The 26,168-nt window shown below is 33.1% G+C and overlaps 1 protein-coding gene and 1 long non-coding RNA gene across 5 annotated transcripts in view; both read right to left on the bottom strand.

The window, feature by feature from the left end:
- Positions 1-26,168, bottom strand: part of LOC114325156 (uncharacterized) — a 47,546-nt gene that overhangs the window by 1,310 nt on the left and 20,068 nt on the right. For all 4 annotated transcript variants that reach the window (XM_028273116.2, XM_028273115.2, XM_028273117.2 and 1 more), the window contains exons 4-5: positions 2,859-2,930; positions 2,650-2,799 (exon numbers count right to left, since the gene is read on the bottom strand). In XM_028273116.2, the coding sequence (XP_028128917.1) occupies positions 2,650-2,799; positions 2,859-2,930 (222 nt within the window). The remainder of the gene's footprint in view (positions 1-2,649; positions 2,800-2,858; positions 2,931-26,168) is intronic.
- Positions 3,945-5,011, bottom strand: LOC126884194 (uncharacterized). Its single transcript, XR_007697873.1, has 2 exons — positions 4,458-5,011; positions 3,945-4,390 (listed from the first exon to the last, which is right to left on the bottom strand). It is a non-coding gene; the product is annotated as an uncharacterized LOC126884194 (long non-coding RNA).

Below are 26,168 nucleotides of genomic sequence, written 5' to 3' on the forward strand. Positions count from 1 at the left end.
GTACAGGGTGTTTCTAAATAAGTGCGACAAACTTTAAGGGGTAATTCTGCATGAAAAAAGAATGACCGTTTGCTTTATAAACATATGTCCGCAAATGCTTGGTTTCCGAGATACGGGATGTTGAATTTTTTCCTACAAACTGGCGATTTATTTATTGCCCTAAAACTGGTTGAGATATGCAAATGAAATTTGGTAGGTTTTTAGAGATAATTATTGCGCATTTTTTGACATGCAATTAAGAATTTTATTTTCACCATTGGCGCGCATACGGGTAATATAACTGATCATATTACCCGTATGCATGCCAATGGTAAATATAAAATTCCTAATTTTATGTCAAAAAATGTGCAATAACTACGTCTTAAAACCCACCAAATTTCAGTTGCATATCTCAACCGGTTTTAAAGTAATAAATAAATCGTCAGTTTGTAAGAACAAATTCAACATCCCGTATCTCGGAAACGAAGCATTTGCGGACATAGGATTACAAAGCAAACTGTCATTATTTTTAATGCAGAATTACCCTTTAAAAAGTTTGTCGCACTTATTTAGAAACACCCTGATGAAGACCATGGCTAGTTGTTAAAATAACTAACTTTTGTCAACATAAATGACCCATTTTGTGGGGTGCCCGTTTTTCGTGCCGGTCAGTGTAGAAATGGTTAACAACGAATATGGCAGAATAAGAGAAAACATTAATTTTAAATAGAGGAAGAAGAGTACCTAAGTCCAGCAGATGCCGCAAAAATTATAAGAAAATTAAAAGGAAACAGAGCCTCAGGAATAATGGAAGACAAGACATTCACAATATTGCACTTAAGAAACACACGAAAAAAATAATAGTGGAATTATACTGCATCTTTTGCAGATTTTGCCCAAAAGATGATTTTCTGAAAAACTGAAAACCTGCAAAAATCATCTCTCTACTAAAACCGAGGAAGGACGGAAGAAGACCAGTAAGCTATCGTTATAGGGCAATATCGTTACTGGAATCTCTAGAAAAATACGTCAAGTACGTAGGAGTCCACCCTGATAGAAGACTAAAATTGTGTTTATCATTGCGTTTGGTAAGGTCCCCACAGTGGCAGACGAAACATGAGAAAGAAAAATTTCCAGACCACGACGTTTAAGTTAGGAAAATACTGTAACATTATAAGCTACTGACTATGAACACCTACAATCTTGGGTTATTGTATCAATTAATAAACTGTTAATATTATATAGTACGTTACTTGTTATAAAAATATCGGAAAAGAAGTGAAAGGCAGAATTTACAAAACAGCCATCAGACTAATAATGACATAGGGGAGAGTTGGACAAAACGGGATACCATTCTTGTTTATTTTTACTACGGAAAATATGTTTAAGAAATTATTATATTATTATTTTTTATAGGTATAACATTTATCGAAGCATACAAAAACATATTTTTAGCTATTTTTAATCACTGGAAAATAGTAAAAAAATATATTTATAAAGTCCTACACATCCCGTTTTAGCATACCATGGTTGGATAAAAAGGGATAGGTTCACAATATTTAATTTTTTGTATAAAATTATCTAAAAAGTATAATTAAGTAGACATACAACTGTAAAGCAAAATTTACTCTTTAAAAAACAATATCTTCGGTAGTCAGAAACTTAAAAATAGGCTTTTTTTATGTTTTATTGCAAAATGGGAAATATGACCTTTTATTTAGGACTAATAGGTACGTAGGTATATCAGAACAAAAGTCACATAAAAATTTGTTGTTCGTTTCTGCGGTATGAGAGCACGCTTCATATCGCTATTTAAAAAATTAATAGGCCAACAAATAAATAGGTGGATAAAAAGGGACATAAGAAACTGTATCTTCATTTTATCCAACTTATGAGTGTCCCGTTTTGTCCAACTCAGACATTTTTCAAAACAAAAATGGCTCCTGCCTAAACGTGAAAGTAAAATTAGATAGACGACACATGATAATATTTGTTAATGAGTGCTTAATTAAATGTAATAGTCACCGGAAGGAATTATATTTTTATATATCTAGGCTATATAATGTAGAAAACAATGCACTTAAAGTGCAAAGTACCAAAAAATAGAGTCAAACAATTCTAAACACAACAACTTTTCATCAAATAGTGGCATCGAGGTAAATCGAACTGAGAATGTTAAAATGACGACTAAGAACAAATTTTCGTCGTTGTCCGATTGATAGCAGCACTTGTTGGGTCTCTGGGCTAGGTATCCCGTTTTATTCGACTATCCCGTTTTATCCAACTCTCGCCTACTCGTTAGAAACACGACCTGATACAGAAAGGACAAAACGAATGCTAGAAACAGCAGAGATGAAAACACTGAGAAAAATGGATGGTAAGACACTGTGGAATAGAGCTAGAACTGCAGATACGACGGAGATGCCACGTGGACAACATTAATAACTGGGTGAAAAACAGAAGAGTAGAATGGAACGACCACATAAGCCGAATGACAACAAATAGAGTAGTAAAGACGGCGAGAGACGGTTCCCCGATAGGAAGATGATCAGTGGGAAGACCACGAAAAAGATGAAATGACAACTTATTGGAGGCACATTAAAAAACAGACAGAGTCATATCTACATAAAAAGAAGAAGAAGAAGAAGACGTTACTTGTTTCTAACTTACTTTTAATGCATCGTTTAATTCGACCTGGAACAATTTCTGTATTCCTCTTAGATTTCTGAGTAAAATTTTTTGTAATTCTGTTCTCGTTATTCGTGTTTCTTCTGTTGTCGTTCCATTAACAACGGTAGGAGGTGGTGTAGCACCATTTTTCTAGAAAAAGAAGTAAGTATGTGATAACAATTCGGGAATTATTTATTCAAATATCTTACCCCTTCTGGAAGGAAATTATCGTTAACCGCTTTGCTAACTGCTCCCGAGGTCTTTCTTGTATCATCCCATTGCTGAAAAATAGATAATTTAAATAATTCGCGATAAAATATTTGGGAAGGGATCAACCCATTTAAATTTTAATTCAAATTTTTCATCATTTCATATGGTAGGGGAGCAAAGTATGCTAAATGTGCAGTCACTCGAGCGCTTTGGGGACCTATTGGGTTGTGAAGAGTAGGTCCTAAAACCAAAAAAAGTTAAGTAAAGTTTTCCATTTTAGTGGGCGCTTGCCATTTTTTAATTTAATTTTCCATTTCCAACAATCGTTTTTTCCGATTATAACGCCATCTATCCATAATTCAAAAAAATGTTTCGAATAAAAGTTACTTATTTTTACGTAAGGAATAAAAATCTGCAATAAAAAATGAGGGCTCCTATTTAAGATTTTAAAGTAACCCCCACCCCACATCCATGGGGGGTCGTGTTTGGTGCCATTCGATAGATTTTTCAAAAATATTGAATAAGTGTATTTTACAGTTTTTCGATCTGATGTTCATTTCGCGAAATATCGCGAGATTCGTATTTAAAATATTAAATTTACCCCCACCCCTCTCAGTGGGAAATCGTGTTTGGTATCATTCGATAGATTTTTAAAAAATATTGGGCACATATTTTTTAGTTTTTTGATCTGTCATTCATTTTGCGAAATATTCGCTTTTTTCTTGTGAAAATTTTGGGACTCACCCATTTCCTTACGCCCGGCTCAAATCGTCAGATTTTTGAAATACCGTAATTTCGGGTGACTTTGACTCAGTTTCGAAGTTTAAATGTAGATTTCAGTTTTTTGAATACATAAAAGTATGTTTCTTTATTTATGTGTATTTGAGTCTATAACTACTCTTTTGGAAAAATTACACGAAAACACAAAGAAGCGCTTCCTGTATTATAAAAAAAATAAAAATATGGTGTGCAAAGTCACCCGCTAGTGTCGGGTGACTTTGTCTCAAGCTACATTTTATATTTATTCTCTGTGATTATTATTGTTCGGGCTAAAGTGACCCTACCAGATGAATCAGAAACAAACATTTTGTTAGGTGAAAAAAATTTATTTAAATTTCAAACAATGAAAAACTAAAACTAACATGAAACTTTACATAGGACCCTAGGTTAACAAAAAACATCATTTCTTAACAAAAAATGAACAATAAAACGATTTACAAGCTTTTTTTTAAATCTGGAAAGAAATATCGGTTATCTACAAGTTCCAATGGCTCAGTGAAATCAACATTAGCCAAGTGGTAGGATTTTCTTACGGAGACTTCGGGCCATTGCCATAAACTTCTTTCACCCAGTACCATTACTTGCACCCAACCGTAACAGTTATTACTACCTCTTACAAATCCATCGAATTTTCCTGGAAAGCTGTCAAAGTAGTCAGATACAATTACGAAGTCTCCAACTCCAATGGAAAGCTTATGTAGATCTTCATTATCCCTATAGCTCTCACTAAATGAAGAATTAGACGAAGTATCTGCAAGTTAATAAACCCTGCAGTTGTTACAAGGCTAAAAGCAAATTTAAAATCAGCATTTACTTACTTTAATTTAATATAGAAGCAACCAATGACCAAAATCCAACAATCAACAAACTGGGACAAAGTCACCCGAAAACCGTTAAATTTTGTAGCACCTTGCAAAATAATATCCGACCGTCTTACTGTCTATGTTTAGACTGAAATAACGATGCACGGAGGTTAAGAATTCACAGATTTTCAATATGCCACTATGCAATTAATCTTACTCTTGGAAGTATTATTGGTTGCCAACCAATTTTTGCAGTCAAAAAATCTTATGTGGAATGACCAAATTTTAGAAATTCGTTTTTTTCGTAACATAACAAGTATTAGCATAATTTATTAAAATTTTCAAACAGTTCATATGGTACTGATGGTGCGGTATAATGAAATTTACTTGATAATTTATTGTACAATTGCCCTAGTTGCTAAAATATATTTTTCCCAAAATGAGCCAAAGTCACCCTGGCGGGCCAAAGTCACCCGAAATTACGGTATACACTCTTTAGCATGTACTTAACTTACCTTATCTTCTAACGAACTCCCCTGTGTTAAGAGCCAATATATGGTAAAGGTACATCTGCAGGGTACCAGGTTTCTCCCCATATGCTAATCTGACGCGCTCGAGTAACTGCAAAAATCCCCGCTTGGGCTCCCCTACCATACTAATTTAACATTAGTTTAAAATAGATGCCACACGTTATTTTTAAAACAATGAAATTAATTGGCCAAAACATAACCTTCGATGAAATGAAAAGAGCTATGTAGTCCAGGTTGTATCGTCGCCCCTGTTAGGTAAATTATTCCGATTCGTTTTTTTGCATAAATTTACTCAAAAAGAGGTCCTTATAACAAATCCACAGGGTGCCGGGAGATGCCGCAATCGGAAAATTGTTTAAACAATTTTTTAAAACAAGTTCAAAAACTCAATTTTTTCATTTCGCACAATTTTTTTGGAATTTTTCGGAATTTGTATTATATTCTTTGGGTTATCCTGCGCAAAAAAGGTCTCTTGTGATTTTTCTGTAAAATTGATAGTTGCCGAGTTATATGCCATTTAAAATTTGAAAATCGCGAAAATGGCCATTTTCATGATTTAATAACTCGGTTAAAAATTATTATTATGAAAGTCAGAAAGTGACTAAATCAAAGTTTAAAGCTCCCCCTACATGATCCTAAAGAAATTTGTGTCATTAATTTATTACTAAACTGTTATTTTTAATTCTTAATAATGAGCTCTAAAAGTATATTGGGGCGGCCGTCAATGTGAGTGCGAGTAAGTTTCACCATTGGACTGCCGGAATGGTGAATCTCTTTCGCACTCAACATTGACGGCCGCTTAATACGCGCCTAGTGCTCATTGTTAATAATTAGAAATAACAGCTTAGTAATAAAATAATGACAAAAATTTCTTCAGGATCTTGTAGGGGAGGCTTTAAAATTTGATTTGGTCACTTTCTATAACTTTCATAGTAAAAATTTTTAACCGAGTTATTGAGACTTGAAAATGGCCATTTTCGTGTTTTTCAAATTTTAAATCGCGTATAACTCGACGAAAATCAGTTTTAGAGAAAAATCACAAGAGACCTTTTTTGTTCACAATGACCCAAAGAATCTAAAAAAATTGTACGAAGTGAAAAAATTGATATTTTGAATTTGCTTAAAAATATTGTTTAAACAATTTTCCGACCGCGCCACCTCCCGGCACCCTGTGGATTTGTTGTATAAGGACCTCTTTTTGAGTAAGTTTGAGCAAAAAAATCGAATCGGAATAATTTACCTAACGGAGGCGACGATACAGGCTGGACTAAGAGGTAAAACATAGGAAAGTAATCGGTGCAGATGAATTTATTCGACGATAAAGGTAAATAGGTACTCTCTTCTAAATCCCTTCAATAAAATATACGAAATAGTCCATATACCGACAGACTGGCTACTGCTAACATTACTGCCAACATATGTGCCAACTTGCCAACATATTGCCAACTTGCCAAATACTGTCAACGTTAACGATAACTGGGATGTAAACAAACAAATAATAATACCTACACATCGAAAGCCAGAGCTGCCTTTTATTTGCTAAGAAGAAGATTCTCACAAAAGAGATATTACATTAAACCTTAAAATCAGTTAATACCTACTACTAATGAAAAAATTGGAGGCCTTCCTTTGAGACTTAAATCTACCGACGAATATTATTGTGGATTGAGCGTGTAAGAAATGAAATAGTTTTACACCGAATGAAAAAGGCTACAGAAATAACAAAAACAATAAAAATTCTAAAGTTACAATAATTTTGTCATGTAATGATACATGAGCAGATAGGTATAACCCTCTACACCTCATAATAAAGGGCAAGATCGCAGGGAGAAGAAGCCCAGGCCAAAGAATAAAATCATGCTTCTGAAATCCTCGGCAGTCGTATCAAGAGACATCTACTTATTTGTTTAGAGCTGCCGTAAACAAATTATTATTGCCAATACGATCCAATTCGATAATCGGACAGAGTACTTAAAGAAGAAGAACGAGATTAAGTTTCACGTAAGAAGTTTGAGATTAAAGAAATCTGGTAGTGGTCGTAGTCAACATAGTCCAAAAAAATGGAGAAGATAAAACTGTACAGGTCCTCATAACAGACCTTATAGTTACTATAAGGTCTCGAAAAAGGAAGCCAAAGTAGCATAAGTTAAAGCTAAAGCAGAAGCGTATACAAATCCGAAGGTGAAGCAAAGATAAAAAATAGACAAACATCGGGTAAAGCAAGCAAAATAATTTAATCAGTTGAGATGTATCCAATACAACAATAAAATACTAGCCTATTTTTAATCCAAGAGGAGTAATTCAAATTTCCCGCGCCGTAAAGCTTGTTTGTAATTGGTCCAACCTGAGGCAAGTCTACTCCACTGTTATCAAATTTTGACACTAATGACATTTATAAAATTTTGACATTATTGGCATTTCATAGGTTAATCAAGTTAATTTCATAGGTTATTCGTTTAATTTGTAGATTTTTAGTCTGCTTTTATATAAAATACAGTTGTTTATAGAACTTTTTAGCGACGCATTATAGTTTGTTTTTTAACCAAGAGGAGTGATTCAAATTTACCACGCCGTACCCAAGTAGAAATTTTTCGACGCATTGGTTGTCAGTACAAACAAATGCACTGTATATAACGTTGCCCGAGAGCATTTTCAGTTGTTTCGGCCAACGACCCCTAACCCGACTGACATTACGATGTTACAACGTTAGGGGAAGGACGTCGAAGATGACGCACCTAAGCAAAATACATTTTATTTAAGGGTAAAAAATATTTAAGCTAACTTTGAATGCTACGAGCCTGTAATTTGGACATTTCTATAACCAATTTCTAGGATTATTTTTAAATTCAATAAAAGGAAGTATTTTTTATGCGGCTTTAAAAAAAAAACGCTTTTGCGCCATCTTACCTTCCACCGAGGGAAAGATGACGCACAGTGATGGTGAAGATGACGCATGTAGGTATCTATATTAAAAGCGCAAGTGATATGAAAAGAAAATTTATTTTTTAATACTGAAAGTAAGAAAATGTAAACAAAGCTTTTTTAACATATTAACAAAAGTCACAAATGTAGTTTTCGGGACTTTTGGCTCCACTGCATTCTTTATGCACCCATTGTCCACAACTTGTGCATCTGAACCATGTTTCCGTCTTTTTGCCGAAGTCTCCATATAATATGCAGATATCAGTTTCACCTCCCTCGTTGATTATGTCATCCAACTCATCGTCATTGCAAAGACCTTCTTCATCACAATCGCTTTCTTCAGTATCGCTATCCTCCAAGATTTTTTTGTTTATTTTTTGTTTGATTATTTTTTGTACTTTGGCTTTCCCTTTATTTTTATTTAGTTTTAATCCTGCATCATTAACCAATACTTGTCTGGTTACTTTTTTCTTTCCTTCTTCCGACTTCGCCAGTTTTTCTTTTTTTTATTCTCTTTTTCTTCTAAGAATTCTTTTAAAGGGGTGCTTGTTAGAATTTCAGAATGTTGCTTTTGTCGTCCATATTTTCTTTTAATTTTTTTATTGGGCAAAGGAACTGGAGAAATAAGTGAAAGAGAAATATGTGGACGTTTGGTTATTTCATTTTGTTTTGTGGGGGTTGTGTGACGACTTTCAGGAGACTGTCGGCTGGTTGATGGACGTGGTAATTCTGGTTCTCTTATAGATGGTGTTGTTATTAGTGGAGGTGTTCCCTGAGGTGCAGGTTCAGGAGAAACATCTCTATCCAAGCTATCATTGTTTAAATTATCAGCAGAAAAAAAGTCATCTTCTGTGAACTTATCAGAGTTTAACGGAAAAATTCCGCACGTTCCGAAACCAGAAACGGCCTTATCAATATTTGCCACCTGATCATATGCTAACTTAAAAATCTCGGCGACATCATATGGAGTAATTTTATCTTCAAACTCTGAGTTGCTGATCTTAGATTTTAGAAAGGAATGGCAATGGCGACCATACGCATATTTTAATGCAGAAAAAAATGACACATCAAGAGGTTGTAATTTGTGGGATGTGTGGGGTGGAATACTAACCATTATAATCCCATTCTCTTTGCAGTAATTATAAATATCCAGTGAAATATGGCTCGAGTGATTATCTAATACTAACAGCACGGGATTATCTGGACTAGACAGGACTTTTTTTTGGAAATGCTTCAGCCATAATAAAAACATAGACGTATTACTCCATCCATTATCCGTGCAGTTGTAAATCGCACCGCTTGGTCCATTTTTCTGAAGCTGTGGGCTCATCCTCTTCCTGGGAAATATAAATAATGGAGGTATGTAGTTACCGGAGGCACTGAACGCCATTATTACCGTGACATTCTTCCCTCGTTCCCACGAAGAAATGATTCCAAACTGCTTTACTCCTTTGGGTCCAAGTCTTTTACATGATTCTTTAGGAACCGTAGATATACCGGTTTCATCAACATTGTAAATGCGATCTGGCAGAAATTTATATTTTTCTTGCACTGTTTCCAAATTTTTAAAAAAGCGGTCTACTTCTATTTTATTGAAGGCTGTTATTCTATTAATGCTTGTAGCTTCTGGCTTTCTCAAGGAAATTTGAGGATTTCGTTTTATAAATCCTAGATACCAGTCTTTTCCAGCCATTTGTTTATTCTTATTAAAATTGTGTTTAATTTCATTGCGTTCTGCATAAGCAAATGCCATGGTTCTCAGCTCTATGCAAGTGATACCAAAAAATAAATTGGCCAGCTTGAGAACATGATCTAGTATCTCCTTTTCATGATGTGCCGAAAACAATGGGGCTCTACCAAGAGACTCTGATTTGACTTCCTTTAATAAATTTTTAACCTTAAGTTTTCTCCTCAATGTAGCTTCTGGTATTGAAAATGCCCTTGCCACTTCCCGAATTTTACGACCATCTCTACAAATTGCATTCAATGCTGCATTAAGAGCTGCTGCAGAAAATGATCCTCTCTGTGTTTTTCGTATATATTTTCCCATTTCTAAAAAAGAAAAAGATGCCTCAAAATGCAAAATAGACACTAAATAATAAATATTCTATACTCCATTGTTATTTAAGGTAATGAACTGAAAAGGCAAAGATGACGCACTATAACAGCAAAGATGACGCAGTCTGCGTCAACTTAGCCTGTTCAGCATAACCTACAAAAAATGGTTATCAAAATTATCCATCATCAAATATTTAACAGATAAATCCTCGCTAACTGAAAATAAATATCACCTACTCCCATGAATATGAAGAAAATCCAATGGAACCATTTTTAAACAACTTACCATTAATATTCGCAGTGTCAAAAATAACAAGAAATCAACGTGTATCGCGTTACTCTGCCTCACAGATACTAAACAGTACGAAAGCTGACCGATGAAGTTTTAAAGTAATAGTAGTTTCTAAAGGAGGGCGCCACGGGTATAAAAACTGAATTTAGTGAAGTACTTGATAAAATACAGAGGTGCGTCATCTTAGACGCTGCGTCATCTTCCCCGTCCTTCCCCTAAGTAATATCTTTAGTTATATGGGCAACTAAGTTATTACTATTGTGACAACTACATATCACAGTCAAGTTTTTTCAACAATCGCAACTACTTAAAAACGTTATAATGCTAAACTAATTTACGCCCATGGGTTTTCTGGCCGACTAGGTAGTTGTCTCTCACGACCACAGGGCCTTTACGTATAGTTCTATAGATATGTGACACGTTTACGGCAACTTCAGGAGCAAAAAAAGAATTTACTTTATAACCTTACTTTTTTCTTATTATTTTATATTTTATTTTGCTGGAAATTTCCGATTTATTTAACAACCTGTTTATTTGTTTTTTATTAGCTGGTTTCTCCATTGTCCATTGTTTTATCAGTAGATTTGATAAGCTCTAATCTTTGTATCAGCTTTGCTAGACAGGGTTGCCAGGCCAGTTCTTACTCTTTCATGCAGTACTATATCCGTTGCAAGATAATTTTCTGAAACTCCGACAAAATATGTACTTTTTGTACATATTTTGTCTGAATTCCATCCGAATTATCTTGCAGCGGATAGTAGTTTTGCTTTCAAAAAATCAATAGAAATCAGTAGAATCTTTTTAGGCCCTGTAAATACAGTAAAATCTGTGTTAACGGTTACTTGTCAAATCGCCCGATTTGATAATCAACTTAAAGTAAAAATTAAGTAAAGTTCACTTTAAAGTTGACATTTACCCATATATGAATTGTGATAAAGGTAGAGGTACCAACTTACTTAAAATTTAAAAAACTGATTATGAAACCGAGCGTTACAATCATTTTGAAAATTCTCCAAACCAATTATATGAAGATTTCCTTATTTAGATCTGGTATTTACCAGTTTCATTTCTAGACAAGGCGAAAACGGCGGGTTCGAAGGGAAAAATATTCCTATGAAATTTTTTTGCATAATCACATTCGTGAGACATCCCAGAATAAGGTTCAAGAAGTCGCCCAAGTGAAAAGTGGGCCAATTTATTTTAACAATTTTTTTGAAGTTATACTTCTTTACCGGCGATAGAGGGTGATTTTTTTATATGTTAAAACCTATCAGCCCGGCGCATGCGCATTATAACTTTGTTCTGATTGGATGTTCAAATGACATGTCAAAAATTATCCGATATGGCAGCTGTGGTTCGGAGGTAAAGGTAAAGGTAAACAAATGTATAATATATTAGTTTTATTGTTGTGAGGACAGAAACAAAAAAGTTTATAATATTGTAGTGACTTTTAAATAGTTTTTAAAAGCAACAGGTACGTAATAATTGTTAATGTATCATGGGTATAAACCTACCTATTTGATCTGCCAAAATACATAGTATGTAATACTTTTATTTATATAATTTGATTACCATCAAAATTTCTATCAATATTCACCTAATATATTGTTTTTTTACTCTATGTTTTGTTGTACTTTTTCAATTCTAAATCATTTCAATTCAAAATTAAAATAATTTGATCAATTTTCAAAATATCAAAAATATCACAAGTTTAATCCGTTTAGTTAGTAGATCTTCGTAAATAATGACACATAGTGTCCGTGTGTAAGCGGAGAAGGCGAATGAATTCCAATACCAACCGCTCTTATCAGCGCTGGTTCGAGTCCCAATAGAAACTTTCTTTTTTGTTTTTTTTTAAATACATTTTATGATTGTAAGTATATTTATTATATAATTGTATTTTCAGAAAATACGTATTTAGTTAAAAAAATTTTCGACAATTAATGTTCAGACATCATTTGTGGCTTGTTTAATGTGTTTGTGTGTGTTTTATTCTTTTATTATTTTAATTTTTGGCACTGTTCTAATAAAAATGTTTGAGAAGTACTAAGTATAAATTAGTTTAATATTTAAACAAAATATAAATAAAAAGTATATTAATTTCGTTTAAATCATATAATAGAAGTATAACTTCTTACGTGCGTACAAAGTACACACACATTCTTTTTTTAATCAAATTGCAAGAATCAATATTTTTGGCCCGAGCAATTTTTTCTTTAATTTTTTGGACCATTCTGGACAAAAAAGGTCTCTAATAATTTTTCTCTAAAGTTGATCGTTTTCGACTTATAAGCAATTTAAAATTGAAAAAAACGAAAAATGGCGATTTTCAAGGCTTAATAACTCGGTTAAAAGTTATTATTATGAAAGTCAATATATGACTAAATCAAAGTTTGAAGCCCCCCCTACAAGATCCTGAAGAAATTTTTGTCATTATTTTATTACTAAGCTGTTATTTTTAAGTAATAATAATAAGCGCCATTCACGTGTGCGGGGCTGTAATATGCTATAAATGCTGAGTGCGAGAGAGAAGCTATTCCAGCAGTCCTCGCACTCACATTTACAGCAGCGTCAATACGATACAACCACTCATTGTTATTAATTAAAAATAACAGCTTAGTAGTAAATTAATGAAACAGATTTCTTCGGGATCATGTAACGGCGACTTTAAACTTTGATTTAGTCACTTTCTGACTTTCAAAATAATAATTTTTGACCGACTTATTAAGCCTTAAAAATGGCCATTTTCGCGTTTTTCAAATTTTAACTTGCTTCTAACTCGAAAAAGATCAACTTTATAGAAAAATTATAAGAGACCTTTTTTGTCCAGAATGGTCCAAAAAATCTAAAAAAAATTAGTCCGGGCCAAAATATTTATTTTTGCAATTTGATTAAAAAAAATTGTTAAAAAAAATTTACCCACTTCTCTCGTGGGCGACTACTTGAACCTTATTTTGGGATATCTCACGAATGTGATTATGCAAAAATATCTCATGGGAATATTTTCCCAACGAACCCGCCGTTTCCGCCTTTCTATTCTCTGTCCATCTATTATCATCATCTACGTCCTGAATCTTATTTTCGGTAATGACATTGGGAAATTGTAACAAAATGTCTGAAAATTAATTTAGAAATGGGGTGAATACTATTAAAAAGCAAATTTTATTTTAGTGATAACAAAATATTGAAATATACCAAACATCTAATAAAAAACATTGCCTACTAGAATTTTTTAAATAATATCAAAAATATACCAAAACAGTAGATATCTACTAAATGTGGCAACGCTGTTAAGGAGAATGATGCACTTCATTGCACTGGTCACATGACCTCTGTCACCCAATAAGAGAGTGCGTTCTAAAGTGGTTGGGATAGTCGGTCCAGGCCGTGTTTGGTCGGCGATTGGACTTCTCGGTTGTCTCATCCGTCTATGGTTGGTAATAAGGTATATTTTAAGTAATATTGGTAATGTTGTTTAATGCACCATTTTGGTTTTTTTGGGATGTAAAGAAAATAAAAACACAAAATATAAAAAATGCAGGCATTTTCTAATACCTTTAAAAGCACCATCAATACATTAAATTTATACAAAACATCTTTAACATAAATTCTGGCTTTTATATTAAAATTAGATTTTTTAAATTTACATATTGTTTGTTAAAAAGGTGATAAAAAATGAGCGCGTGTGTTTTTTAAAGGTGGAATATCCATATTTGACGGTAATCTGAGATGCGTTTATAAATTTCACATCAGGTAATTTTGTTTAAGTCCTTATTTATGTAATTATATAAATTTAAATACCTGATATGATGTCAAAATAGTTTACTTTTTATATAGGTAAAAAAACATAACCAGTCCGACTCTTTGAGCAACCATTATTGCACGCAGGCACTTTTTATAGTCGCTTCAGTTGTCTTATGCAACGCTTAAGGTTGCCTAGGCAACGTCAAGACAACTCAAAAATCGTCCACCAAATTAGTGCAGAATTGGGTCGTTTTCTAGGCAATAACAACGTTGTAACAAAACGTTGCCACGCGGTAGACAACGTTGTCGCGTCGACAAATTGCTACTTGGGTAATGCTTGTTTCTAACTGGACCAACCGCAGGCAAATTTACTCGACTGTTGTTAAATTTTGACACTAATGACATTTATGAAATTTGGGCACTTCTGTCATTTTATAGGTTAATTAAGTGTATCGGCGATTTTTTGTGTTTTCTCCATTATTCCTTTAATATTTAGATTTTTAGTCTACTTTTATATAAAAACAGTTGTTTTTAGAACTCTTTAGCGATGTGTTAGTATAATATAATATGTATGGATTATCATCGAAAGCTGATATGATCAACGAAAAAAGAAGATGAATTTGGTGACTTTTCGAGTAACTTTCTTGGGTGTGAATCTGTCTTTTTAGTTTACTCCTCTTTGTTAAACAATTAACTATAGTATAATATAATATTTATGGATTACCGTCGAAGGCCGACATGATCAACCAAAAAAGAAGATTTGGAAAAAAGAGTATTTGGTCATATTTCTGGTGATTTTCTTGGGTGTGAATCTGTCTTTTTAGTTTACTCCTCTTGATTTAAAAACAAAGCTTAGTTGCTGAAAAGGATGTCAAAATGAGATGCAAAACTCCTTCAGTTTATTAAGTCAAGAATCAGATATAAAACTAGTTGAGCTAACGAGAATAGTACCTATACGCTCTGAGCTTCGCTGGTGTCGCTCCTAGCGGATTAGTAATGGAACTTTCACCGGTAATTTTTAATTTATTATTTATTTGTTATCGCTTAATATTTACAACGCAAAAAAGTAATTAAATTGTAATCGATATTTTTAAGATTTTGCTGATCATTTTGACGTTCTATTGATGAAATATTAATTTCTTCTCAAGTAGCAATTTGTCGACGCGACAACGTTGTCTACCGCGTGGCAACGTTTTGTCACAACGTTGTTATTGCCTAGAAGACGACCCAATTCTGCACTAATTTGGTGGACGATTTTTGAGTTGTCTTGACGTTGCCTAGGCAACCTTAAGCGTTGCATAAGACAACTGAAGCGACTATAAAAAGTGCCTGCGTGCAATGGTTGCTCAAAGAGTCGGACTGGTTATGTTTTTTTACCTATATAAAAAGTAAACTATTTTGACATCATATCAGGTATTTAAATTTATATAATTACATAAATAAGGACTTAAACAAAATTACCTGATGTGAAATTTATAAACGCATCTCAGATTACCGTCAAATATGGATATTCCACCTTTAAAAAACACACGCGCTCATTTTTTATCACCTTTTTAACAAAAAATATGTAGATTTAAAAAATCTAATTTTAATATAAAAGCCAGAATTTATGTTAAAGATGTTTTGTATAAATTTAATGTATTGATGGTGCTTTTAAAGGTATTAGAAAATGCCTGCATTTTTTATATTTTGTGTTTTTATTTTCTTTACATCTCAAAAAAACCAAAATGGTGCATTAAACAACATTACCAATATTACTTAAAATATACCTTATTACCAACCATAGACGGATGAAACAACCGAGAAGTCCAATCGCCGACCAAACACGGCCTGGACCGACTATCCCAACCACTTTAGAACGCACTCACTTATTGGGTGACAGAGGTCATGTGACCAGTGCAATGAAGTGCATCATTCTCCTTAACAGCGTTGCCACATTTAGTAGATATCTACTGTTTTGGTATATTTTTGATATTATTTAAAAAATTCTAGTAGGCAATATTTTTTATTAGATGTTTGGTATATTTCAATATTTTGTTATCACTAAAATAAAATTTGCTTTTTAATAGTATTCACCCCATTTCTAAATTAATTTTCAGACATTTTGTTACAATTTCCCAATGTCATTACCGAAAATAAGATTCAGGACGTAGATGATGATAATAGATGGACAGAGAATAGACAAGGCGAAAACGGCGGGTTCGTTGGGAAAATATTCCCATGAGATATTTTTGCATAATCACATTCGTGAGACATCCCAGAATAAGGTTCAAGAAGTCTCCCACGAGAAAAGTGGGCAAATTTTTTTTAACAATTTTTTTTTAATCAAATTGCAAAAATAAATATTTTGGCCCGGACTAATTTTTTTTTGATTTTTTGGACCATTCTGGGCAAAAAAGGTCTCTCATAATTTTTCTCTAAAGTTGATCTTTTTCGAGTTAGAAGCAAGTTAAAATTTGAAAAACGCGAAAATGGCCATTTTTAAGGCTTAATAAGTCGGTCAAAAATTATTATTTTGAAAGTCAGAAAGTGACTAAATCAAAGTTTAAAGTCACCGTTACATGATCCCGAAGAAATCTGTTTCATTAATTTACTACTAAGCTGTTATTTTTAATTAATAACAATGAGTGGTTGTATCGTATTGACGCTGCTGTAAATGTGAGTGCGAGGACTGCTGGAATAGCTTCTCTCTCGCATTCAGCATTTACAGCCCCGCACACGTCAGGAGCGTCATTTGAAATTTTGTTTGGGGGGGGCAAGCACTATATATACAATACATTATATATGATATTATGATGACTATTGATGTATTTTTTGTAAATTTCAGTCATTTTTTAGGGCCAGGGGGGGGGGGCAAATGCCCCCCCCTGGACGCCCAAATGACGCCCCTGGCACACGTGAATGGCGCTTATTATTATTACTTAAAAATAACAGCTTAGTAATAAAATAATGACGAAAATTTCTTCAGGATCTTGTAGGGGGGGCTTCAAACTTTGATTTAGTCATATATTGACTTTCATAATAATAACTTTTAACCGAGTTATTAAGCCTTGAAAATCGCCATTTTTCGTTTTTTTCAATTTTAAATTGCTTATAAGTCGAAAACTATCAACTTTAGAGAAAAATTATTAGAGACCTTTTTTGTCCAGAATGGTCCAAAAAATTAAAGAAAAAACTGCTCGGGCCAAAAATATTGATTCTTGCAATTTGATTAAAAAAAAATTGTTAAAAAAAATTGGCCCACTTTTCACTTGGGCGACTTCTTGAACCTTATTCTGGGATGTCTCACGAATGTGATTATGCAAAAAAATGTCATGGGAATATTTTTCCCTTCGAACCCGCCGTTTTCGCCTTGTCTAGAACTGAAACTGGTAAATACCAGATCTAAATAAGGAAATCTTCATATAATTGGTTTGGAGAATTTTCAAAATGATTGTAACGCTCGGTTTCATAATCAGTTTTTTAAATTTTAAGTAAGTTGGTACCTCTACCTTTATCACAATTCATATATGGGTAAATGTCAACTTTAAAGTGAACTTTACTTAATGTTTACTTTAAGTTGATTATGAAATCGGGCGATTATTACAGGTAACCGTTAACACAGATTTTACTGTATTTACAGGGCCTAAAAAGAATCTACTGATTTCTATTGATTTTTTGAAAGGAAAACTACTATCCGCTGCAAGATAATTCGGATGGAATTCAGACAAAATATGTACAAAAAGTACATATTTTGTCGGAGTTTCAGCCAAATTATCTTGCAACGGATATAGTACTGAAAGAGTAAGAACTGGCCTGGCAACCCTGTCTAGCAAAGCTGATACAAAGATTAGCTTTATCAAATTTACTGATAAAACAATGGACAATGGAGAAACCAGCTAATAAAAAACAAATAAACAGGTTGTTAAATAAATCGAAAATTTCCAGCAAAATAAAATATAAAATAATAAGAAAAAAGTAAGGTTATAAAGTAAATTCTTTTTTTGCTCCTGAAGTTGCCGTAAACGTGTCACATATCTATAGAACTATACGTAAAGGCCCTGTGGTCGTGAGAGACAACTACCTAGTCGGCCAGAAAACCCATGGGCGTAAATTAGTTTAGCATTATAACGTTTTTAAGTAGTTGCGATTGTTGAAAAAACTTGACTGTGATATGTAGTTGTCACAATAGTAATAACTTAGTTGCCCATATAACTAAAGATATTACTTAACGTTGTAACATCGTAATGTCAGTCGGGTTAGGGGTCGTTGGCCGAAACAACTGAAAATGCTCTCGGGCAACGTTATATACAGTGCATTTGTTTGTACTACTGACAACCAATGCGTCGAAAAATTGCTACTTGGGTTACTTCGGATACTTTCACAATTATCGTGTAGATGGCGCTAAGATTAATAGATTAATTTATAATTACATATTAGGGAACATTAAAAAAACTTAAATTCAGTATTTAAAACGTAAGTGTATATTTAAGGTAAAAATATATACCACAGCTTTGACCAACTAATATTTTTTATAATTAATGTTTTTATTTTTAATTTTAAATTAATCACTTTGACATTTATGTCAAATTTCCAGTAAACGTTTACAGACTTGTCACTACTGGCGCTCGCGAATTTTTAAATATTCCCTCTACGTACGAGCTCACAGCGTATATTCCCTATTCCACGAACATACGACTGTTGTGGATTATCTCGACAACGAATATTTTATTGTGCAAATTATGAAGAACGAAAGTAAATTGCAAAATACATTGTTGTTTATTGGAACAATTATTAGAGCCATTTACTTTCGCACTTCTTATGTTGCACACTAAAATATTCGTTGTCGCGATAACCCAAGATAGTCGTATATTCGTGGAATAGCCCATAACAATAATGTTCACGAAAACACCAACCGTAGAAGGTGCACGTGCACAACCTCATCAAAAAATAATGAATAGTAAAGCTTTCGACTTCAAAATTGGACTCAAGCTTTCTTTATTTGTCTTTTTCACCTGTAAAAGGTCTGAATATAATTATTAAAATGGGGTTCTATGTTTATTTTCATGCATACGCTTGATTTTGAGTCTAGAGACTATAGGATATTCACTATATATTTATATAAAAAAAATTGAATAAATAATTGCTAAAATGCGCAATATATTTATTTCAAGCATATTTATAAAAAGAGTGTGTGTACCTTGTACGCACGTAAGAAGTTATACTTCTATTTTTATGATTTCAACGAAACAAATATATTTTAAACATTTTAATTATATTAATAAACATATTATTTAAATATTAAACAAATTTTAGGTACCTAATACTTAAAATAATACCAAAAATTAAAAATAACGTTAATACGTCATTTTTTATGAACTGGAGCGTGCTTTTCTCGTGAGGAATCGTATAAACTCTAATTAACGTCGTTTTTCAACAAACTATACTTACTATAATTTTTTCATGGGCTATTGTCGAGTTTCTGCTGTATTTTCGTCAAATTTTAAAATCATTAAAAATGGTAAATTCTCGAAAATAATGTTAATCCGTCATTTTTTGATGAACTGAAGCGTCCCAGCAATTGCTTTTCCCTTGAGGAATCGTAGAATTTACTAAACGCAACAGCAAGTCACTTACTGTCACTTGCTATTGCGTTTAGTAAATTTAAATTTCCGACTTATCATCGACTTATTTCGTATGCTTTAAATGATGACGCACGGATAAATATTCAGGGACTCAACTGTAGGTACCTACCATCAATCTCAACAAATTAGGTATAGTCGGTTCGCTAAGTTCAGACACAACTGGCTAGTGATTTTAGTAGGTAATTTTTTTGTTTATTTTTTGCCAATTTTGCCAAAATTGGCAAAATTACTAACTATTTAGTTATTATTAACTATTTAGTAATTTTTTGCCAATTTTACCAAATTGGCCAAATTATTTACTAAAATCACTAGCCAGTTGTGTCTGAGTTTAGCGACCGGACTAAATTAAAAATCCCTTATAAAAGGTATGTATATTTATATTAAAAAATGATTTTTGGGGCTACATCACGGATCGTTTCTGGAATAGCAATTTCAAAATCAGTGCTGTTTACAGATTTGAGCCACCAAAAATATCTGGTGAAAACCCTTTAAATGGTAGGTATATAGATAATAGGTAGGTATAGGTAGAGATTTAAAATTTTCGGAAAAATTGAGTGCAGGAAAAAGATCTGTTTTTTTTTCGGAAAAAAACAGGAAAAATACGGAAAATTGAAATTTGTTACAACATACGAAACAAATTAGTAGAATCGGATAGATCTATATTATCAGAAGTGCCTTTTGTCTTTAAGTCTATACCTAACAGACACAATATGAAATATTCCCCAACAAGTTGACCAGACTAGTTCTCTTATCGAAAGCTTGCTAAAATATGTTGAAGAACGCTACGAATTTTGTTCTAAGCCGATTCACTTTGCAGCTAATCTTTTTGGTGCTCGCTTTAAAAGAGACTAATTGAATGAAGAATAACTAATGGAAGCTGTAGACTTATATTTCTGAAATGGCTCATTCACTAAATCTAGATGTAGGGAAGGTGGTGACAAATCTGTCCCAATTTAGAACAAAAAGTGGATTCTTTTTGTCGAAATTCTTTATGGGATAGTGCGAATAGTACTCATCCCGTTATATGGTGGCAAGATTTGTTACATCGCAGCCACTTATGCCAATTGCCTCCCGAATTTTAAATGGATCTTCCACCTCTTCAGAAAGAAACTGGTCTTTATACGGCCTCATACATACAAGCAAGCGAAATATATTATCACAGGGTAAAATTCAGAAGTTGCTATATATACGATGCTAGACCAGATCCACTTTTAGAAGAGACTGACAAAAATCGTGTTGTTTTATCCATCCAGGATGATGAGGCGGGGTTCGAGTCTGAATCAGTTGCTTGGTCTGAAGATTCAGATGAAAATATACCACTCATCACTTTGGTTAAATAATGTGGTTTCTACGTTTAAAGTTTCGGTTTTGATACTTTGAATTATTAGATAGGTAATAATTATAATTTTTGACCCTATATACATGTTTGTAGTTATATCTTAGATACTATTATTATTATCTTTGCAAAATATATTTAAACGAGTTTAACCCAGGAGTAGTCGCGCTCACTTATGTAACATCGATAGTCGCGTGTGAGATTCTATCTCAAAATACGAATTTAAAACAAATTTTTCTTTTGTACTATTTTTATCTACTTTTTATATTGAAAATATATATTTCTAACAATTTTATTAAACAAACCTGTGTTAACGGCCACCTGCCAACATCGGCCACCTGTCATAACGGCCAGTTTAAAAATTTCCCAAACCAATTATATGTAGACTACAAAAACTGGCAATACCGTCCACCTTTCTATATCGGCCAATAGTTCTTTCATTTTTAGTGGCCGTTACTAACAAATTTTACTGTACATATTACGAAAAAGGATGAAATATGAGATTCTATCTAACGGCGCGACTACTCGCGGGTTAAAGCTAATTAGCTCTCCCCAAAGCCATAAATTCCACAAAAAGAAGAAGAAGAAAAAAAAATTCCTACGCATTACTACACCCTTCCTCGAGGCACTTACGAAATTTTTTCAAAATTGCAAAATTTTTCATCAAGTTATCGCGAAAAAGGATAAAAATTGAGATTCTATCTCACCGCGCGACTACTCGCGGTTTAAAGTTGATATTTTTTCGCGTTTTAAGTCTCAATGAAAAAATATTTAAATTTTCCCATTTTTTCCAATTTTTCCAATGGTCTGGAAAAAAAAACGGGAAAAACCTGTTTTTTTCCCAATTTTTCCCGTTTTTTTCCAACATGTTAAATCTCTAGGTATAGGTAGTTACAGTTACATTTTTATATAAAATTTTATTTGATGTTTGAAATTTTCCTTGATTTTACATCACGGCAACGTATGTGGGTAACAGATTTTTCTTTTAAAATGTCTAATCTTCCCATTTTTTGTAAATAATTTCCACCCTTTTCTTCTTTTATAACTCGGCAGACGCGTCTACCTTTCAATTTCGGCCATCTTTGAACCTATTTCCACCATATTTATATTCAACACTTGTGTAATACGTTTGTGTTAAAAAACGTTAAATACTACTTCTTACTATTTTTTTAATATATAGATAAAACAAACTCGATCATACTTTTAACAGAAATTAACCCTGAAATACTAGTAAAAGAACTTTCTAGGTATTTATTATCAACTATGACACGAATTAGAATATTTTATCGACGAAGAGATAAACTAGATTAGATTGTTTAAGAAAATGTTCTTGGTGGAGTCACTTGAGAGAGTGATATCGCCTTGAAATTTATTGTGAATAGACGTTATGTTTACCAAGAATCATTTAAATAATGAATAATTATAATTTCATTATTTCCCCTTTTAGTGATCGTAATTGTATAATCCTGTGATTTATTTAACAAATAGCAATAACTTCAACTTATACCTATCCTATATAATATACCTATCCTATATAATAGTCCAGAAAGCCACGACGCATCCGCTAGGAAAAATATTCCGATTCGGATTTTTGGCACAATCTTACTAAAAAAGAACCCCTTTTATTAACAAATTTGCATGTTGCCAGGTCCAAAAGTGGGTCAACATTTTTTTAAACTTTTTTTTTTGTTTTTTCCTAAAATTATTTTTTTTGCATCGAACAAAGCTTTTTTAGGTTTTTTGGATCATTTCAAACAGAAAAGGTCTTTGGTGACTTTTCTCTAAAGTTGATAGTTTTTGACATATAAGCGAATAAAAATTTAAAAATTGCGAAATAGGCCATTTTTAACCCTCAAAAACTATGTGAAAAACTGAAAATTTCGATGTTGCCAAGGTAAGAAGATATCCTTTGAACATCGATTGATCAAATCCCGAAGAGTTTTTTGCAATCCAGTATCGAAAACCCCTTTGTTTTTTAATTGCCAATCAAGCGGGCGCTTGATTGGCAACCGTTGCATGAAATGTAACATGCGTAAATATAAATATGTGCGGAAAAATATGTCGATTCAATTTTTTTTCACCATCTTGCTTGAAAATATTCCCTCTTAAAAAATTTGTATGTTGCCAAGATCAAAAAGTCAAAAAAATTTTTAAACGTTTGTTTTTTGTTTTTTCCTAAAACTAATTTTTTTGGATCGGACAAATTTTTTTAGGTTTTTTGAATCATTCCAAATAGAAAATAGCTTAAGTGACTTTTCTGTAAATGTGATAGTTTTCGAGATATAAGCGATTGAAATTTTAAAAATTGCAAAATCGGCCATTTTTAACCCTCAAAAACTATGTGAAACACCAAAAATTTCAATGATACCAAGGTACGTAGATATCCTAAGAATATCGATTGATGAAATCCCGAAGAGCTTTTTGCAATACAGTATCGAAAACCCCTTTAATTTTTTAATTGCTAATCAAGCGAGAGCGACACTATTTTCAACCGTTGCATGTGTATAATACCTATGTAATCGGAGAACATTTTAAGTTTAAAGAAATTGTTTAAAATTTTTTTGACTCATTTTTGACCCTGCAACATGCAAATTTGTTAATAGGGAACCTTTTTAAGCAAGATGGTGAAAAAAAATTGAATCAGAATATTTTTCCGCACATACACATAATTTCAAAAGTTATGAATCACCCCTCGTATTCACGATGTTTACACTTTTATAAATCCGTATCTTTATCACATATTTAATGGGCCTTTTTTTTAAATATACCATTTTTGGTTTTTTATTTTAGGTATTTGATTACCCATTTAATTGACTTGGTTTTGCCAAGGTGTAAACATTTGAAAAATTTATTCTGGTGAAATTTTTGAAAACGTGATTAAAAATGAATCGTACTTTAATTACTGAGTTGGACCATATAAGAATTATCGATTTAGTTAAAGAAGGCAATTCACAGCGGTTCGTGGCGGAAAGAGTGGGTGTTTCTCAGAGGGATGTCTCACGGATATGGAATAGGTTCCTGGAGACAAACTAGATACGGAATAGAGCTCGGTCTGGTAGACCCCGAGTTACCAATGATCGACAGAATAGATATATCAGAATTTCCATCTGTAGAAATTCTTGTATGTCTGTGCCAGGCCTCCAAAGAGAATTCAGGCATGCTACAGGAGTCAGAGTATCGTTGGCTACAATAAGAAGAAGAATTTTAGACTCAGGTTTGAGGAGTCGTCGACCAATAAGAGTTCCTCAGCTACAACCTAGACATGTTTTGGACCGCCTCCAGTGGTCTCAAGAACATATACAGCTCCCCCAACAATTTTGGAATTTTGTGTTTTTTCCAGACGAGACCAGAATCTGTTTAAATAGTGATAACCGGCGAATTTGTGTGTGGCTAGTTGTGCAGCTCTTGTTGGCTCTCGCCAGACACAAATTCGCCGGTTATCACTATTTAAACAGATTCTGGTCTCGTCTAAAAAAATAACAAAATTCCAAAATTGTTGGGGGAGCTGTATGTGTTCTTGAGCCCACTGGAGGCGGTCCAAAACATGTCTAGGTTGTAGCTGAGGAACTCTTATTGGTCGACGACTCCTCAAACCTGTCTAAAATTCTTCTTCTTATTGTAGCCAACGATACTCTGACTCCTGTAGCATGCCTGACTTCTCTTTAGAGGGCTGGCACAGACATAGAAGAATTTCTACAAATGGAAGTTCTGATATATCTATTCTGTCGATCATTGGTAACTCGAGGTCTACCAGACCGAGCTCTATTCCGTATCGAGTTTGTCTCCAGGAACCTATTCCATATCCGTGAGACATCACTCTGAGAAACACCCACTCTTTCCGCCACGAACCGCTGTGAATTGCCTTCTTCAACTAAATCGATAATTCTTATATGGTCCAACTCAGTAATTAAAGTACGATTCATTTTTAATCACGTTTTCAAAAATTTCACCAGAATAAATTTTTCAAATGTTTACACCTTGGCAAAACCAGGTCAATTAAATGGGTAATCAAATAATATAAAAAACCAAAAATGGTATATTTTTTATAAAAAAGGCCCATTCCTATGCGAAAAAGATACGGATTTATAAAAGCGTAAACATCGTGAATACGAGGGGTGATGCATAACTTTTAAAACTATGTGTATATTTACGCATATTACATACAATGGGCGCGTTCACCAGATGCAAACGTTGGCAATCAGTTTGCGCTTTATGCTTCTGAACGACTTGCTAACGTCAAACATGTTTGGAAAGTGGTCGCCATTTTTGCAAACATAAAATATTTAAGTTGAACTTTGCAAACGTGTTGAATATTGAAAAAATATGGCGGGAATTCAAATTGTATATATTGTAGAATATATTGATAAGGGTTTTATATATATAAAATAAAGGCTACTGAAGACATTCTGCTACGTTATTATCTATTAAATAAATTTTCTTTTTTCCTTTAATAAAAAAAAATAAATTCAAAAACGTATTTATTGAGAAAATTTATTTTAGGTTACGTTCAAACCAAGCAAGCAAAATGTCAAATTTTAACCTAAACAACCAACCGTTCAGCTCGCTGTCAACAAGTTTAAAATCAAAGCGCAAACATTTGTGAACGTGTTTGCATCTGGTGAACGCAGTCAATGTTGTATACATGCAACGTATAAAAATAGTGTGCGACCGCTTGACTAGCAATTAAAAAACAAAGGGGTTTTCGATATTGTATGGCAAAAAGCTCTTCGGGACTTAATCAATCGATATTTTTAGAATATCTACGTACCTTGGTATCATTGAAATTTTTGGTGTTTTCCATAGTTTTTGAGGGTTAAAAATGGCCGATTTTGCAATTTTTAAATTTTCAATCGCTTATATCTCGAAAACTATCACATTTTACAGAAAAGTCACTTAAGATATTTTCTATTTGGAATGATCCAAAAAACCTAAAAAAATTTGTCCGATGCAAAAAAATTAGTTTTAGGAAAAACAAAAAACAAACGTTTAAATTTTTTTTTGACTTTTTGATCCTGGCAACATACAAATTTGTTAAGAGGGGATATTTCAAGCAAGATGGTGAAAAATAATTGAATCGAAATATTTTTCCGCACATATATTTACTCATGTTACATATACATATGCATCGGTTGCCAATCAAGCGCCCGCTTGATTGGTAATTAAAAAACAAAGGGGTTTTCGATATTGTATTGCAAAAAACTCTTCGCGATTTCATCAACC

Source organism: Diabrotica virgifera, chromosome 5 (assembly GCF_917563875.1).
Source record: "Diabrotica virgifera virgifera chromosome 5, PGI_DIABVI_V3a".
In the NCBI taxonomy this organism is placed as follows: domain Eukaryota; kingdom Metazoa; phylum Arthropoda; class Insecta; order Coleoptera; family Chrysomelidae; genus Diabrotica; species Diabrotica virgifera.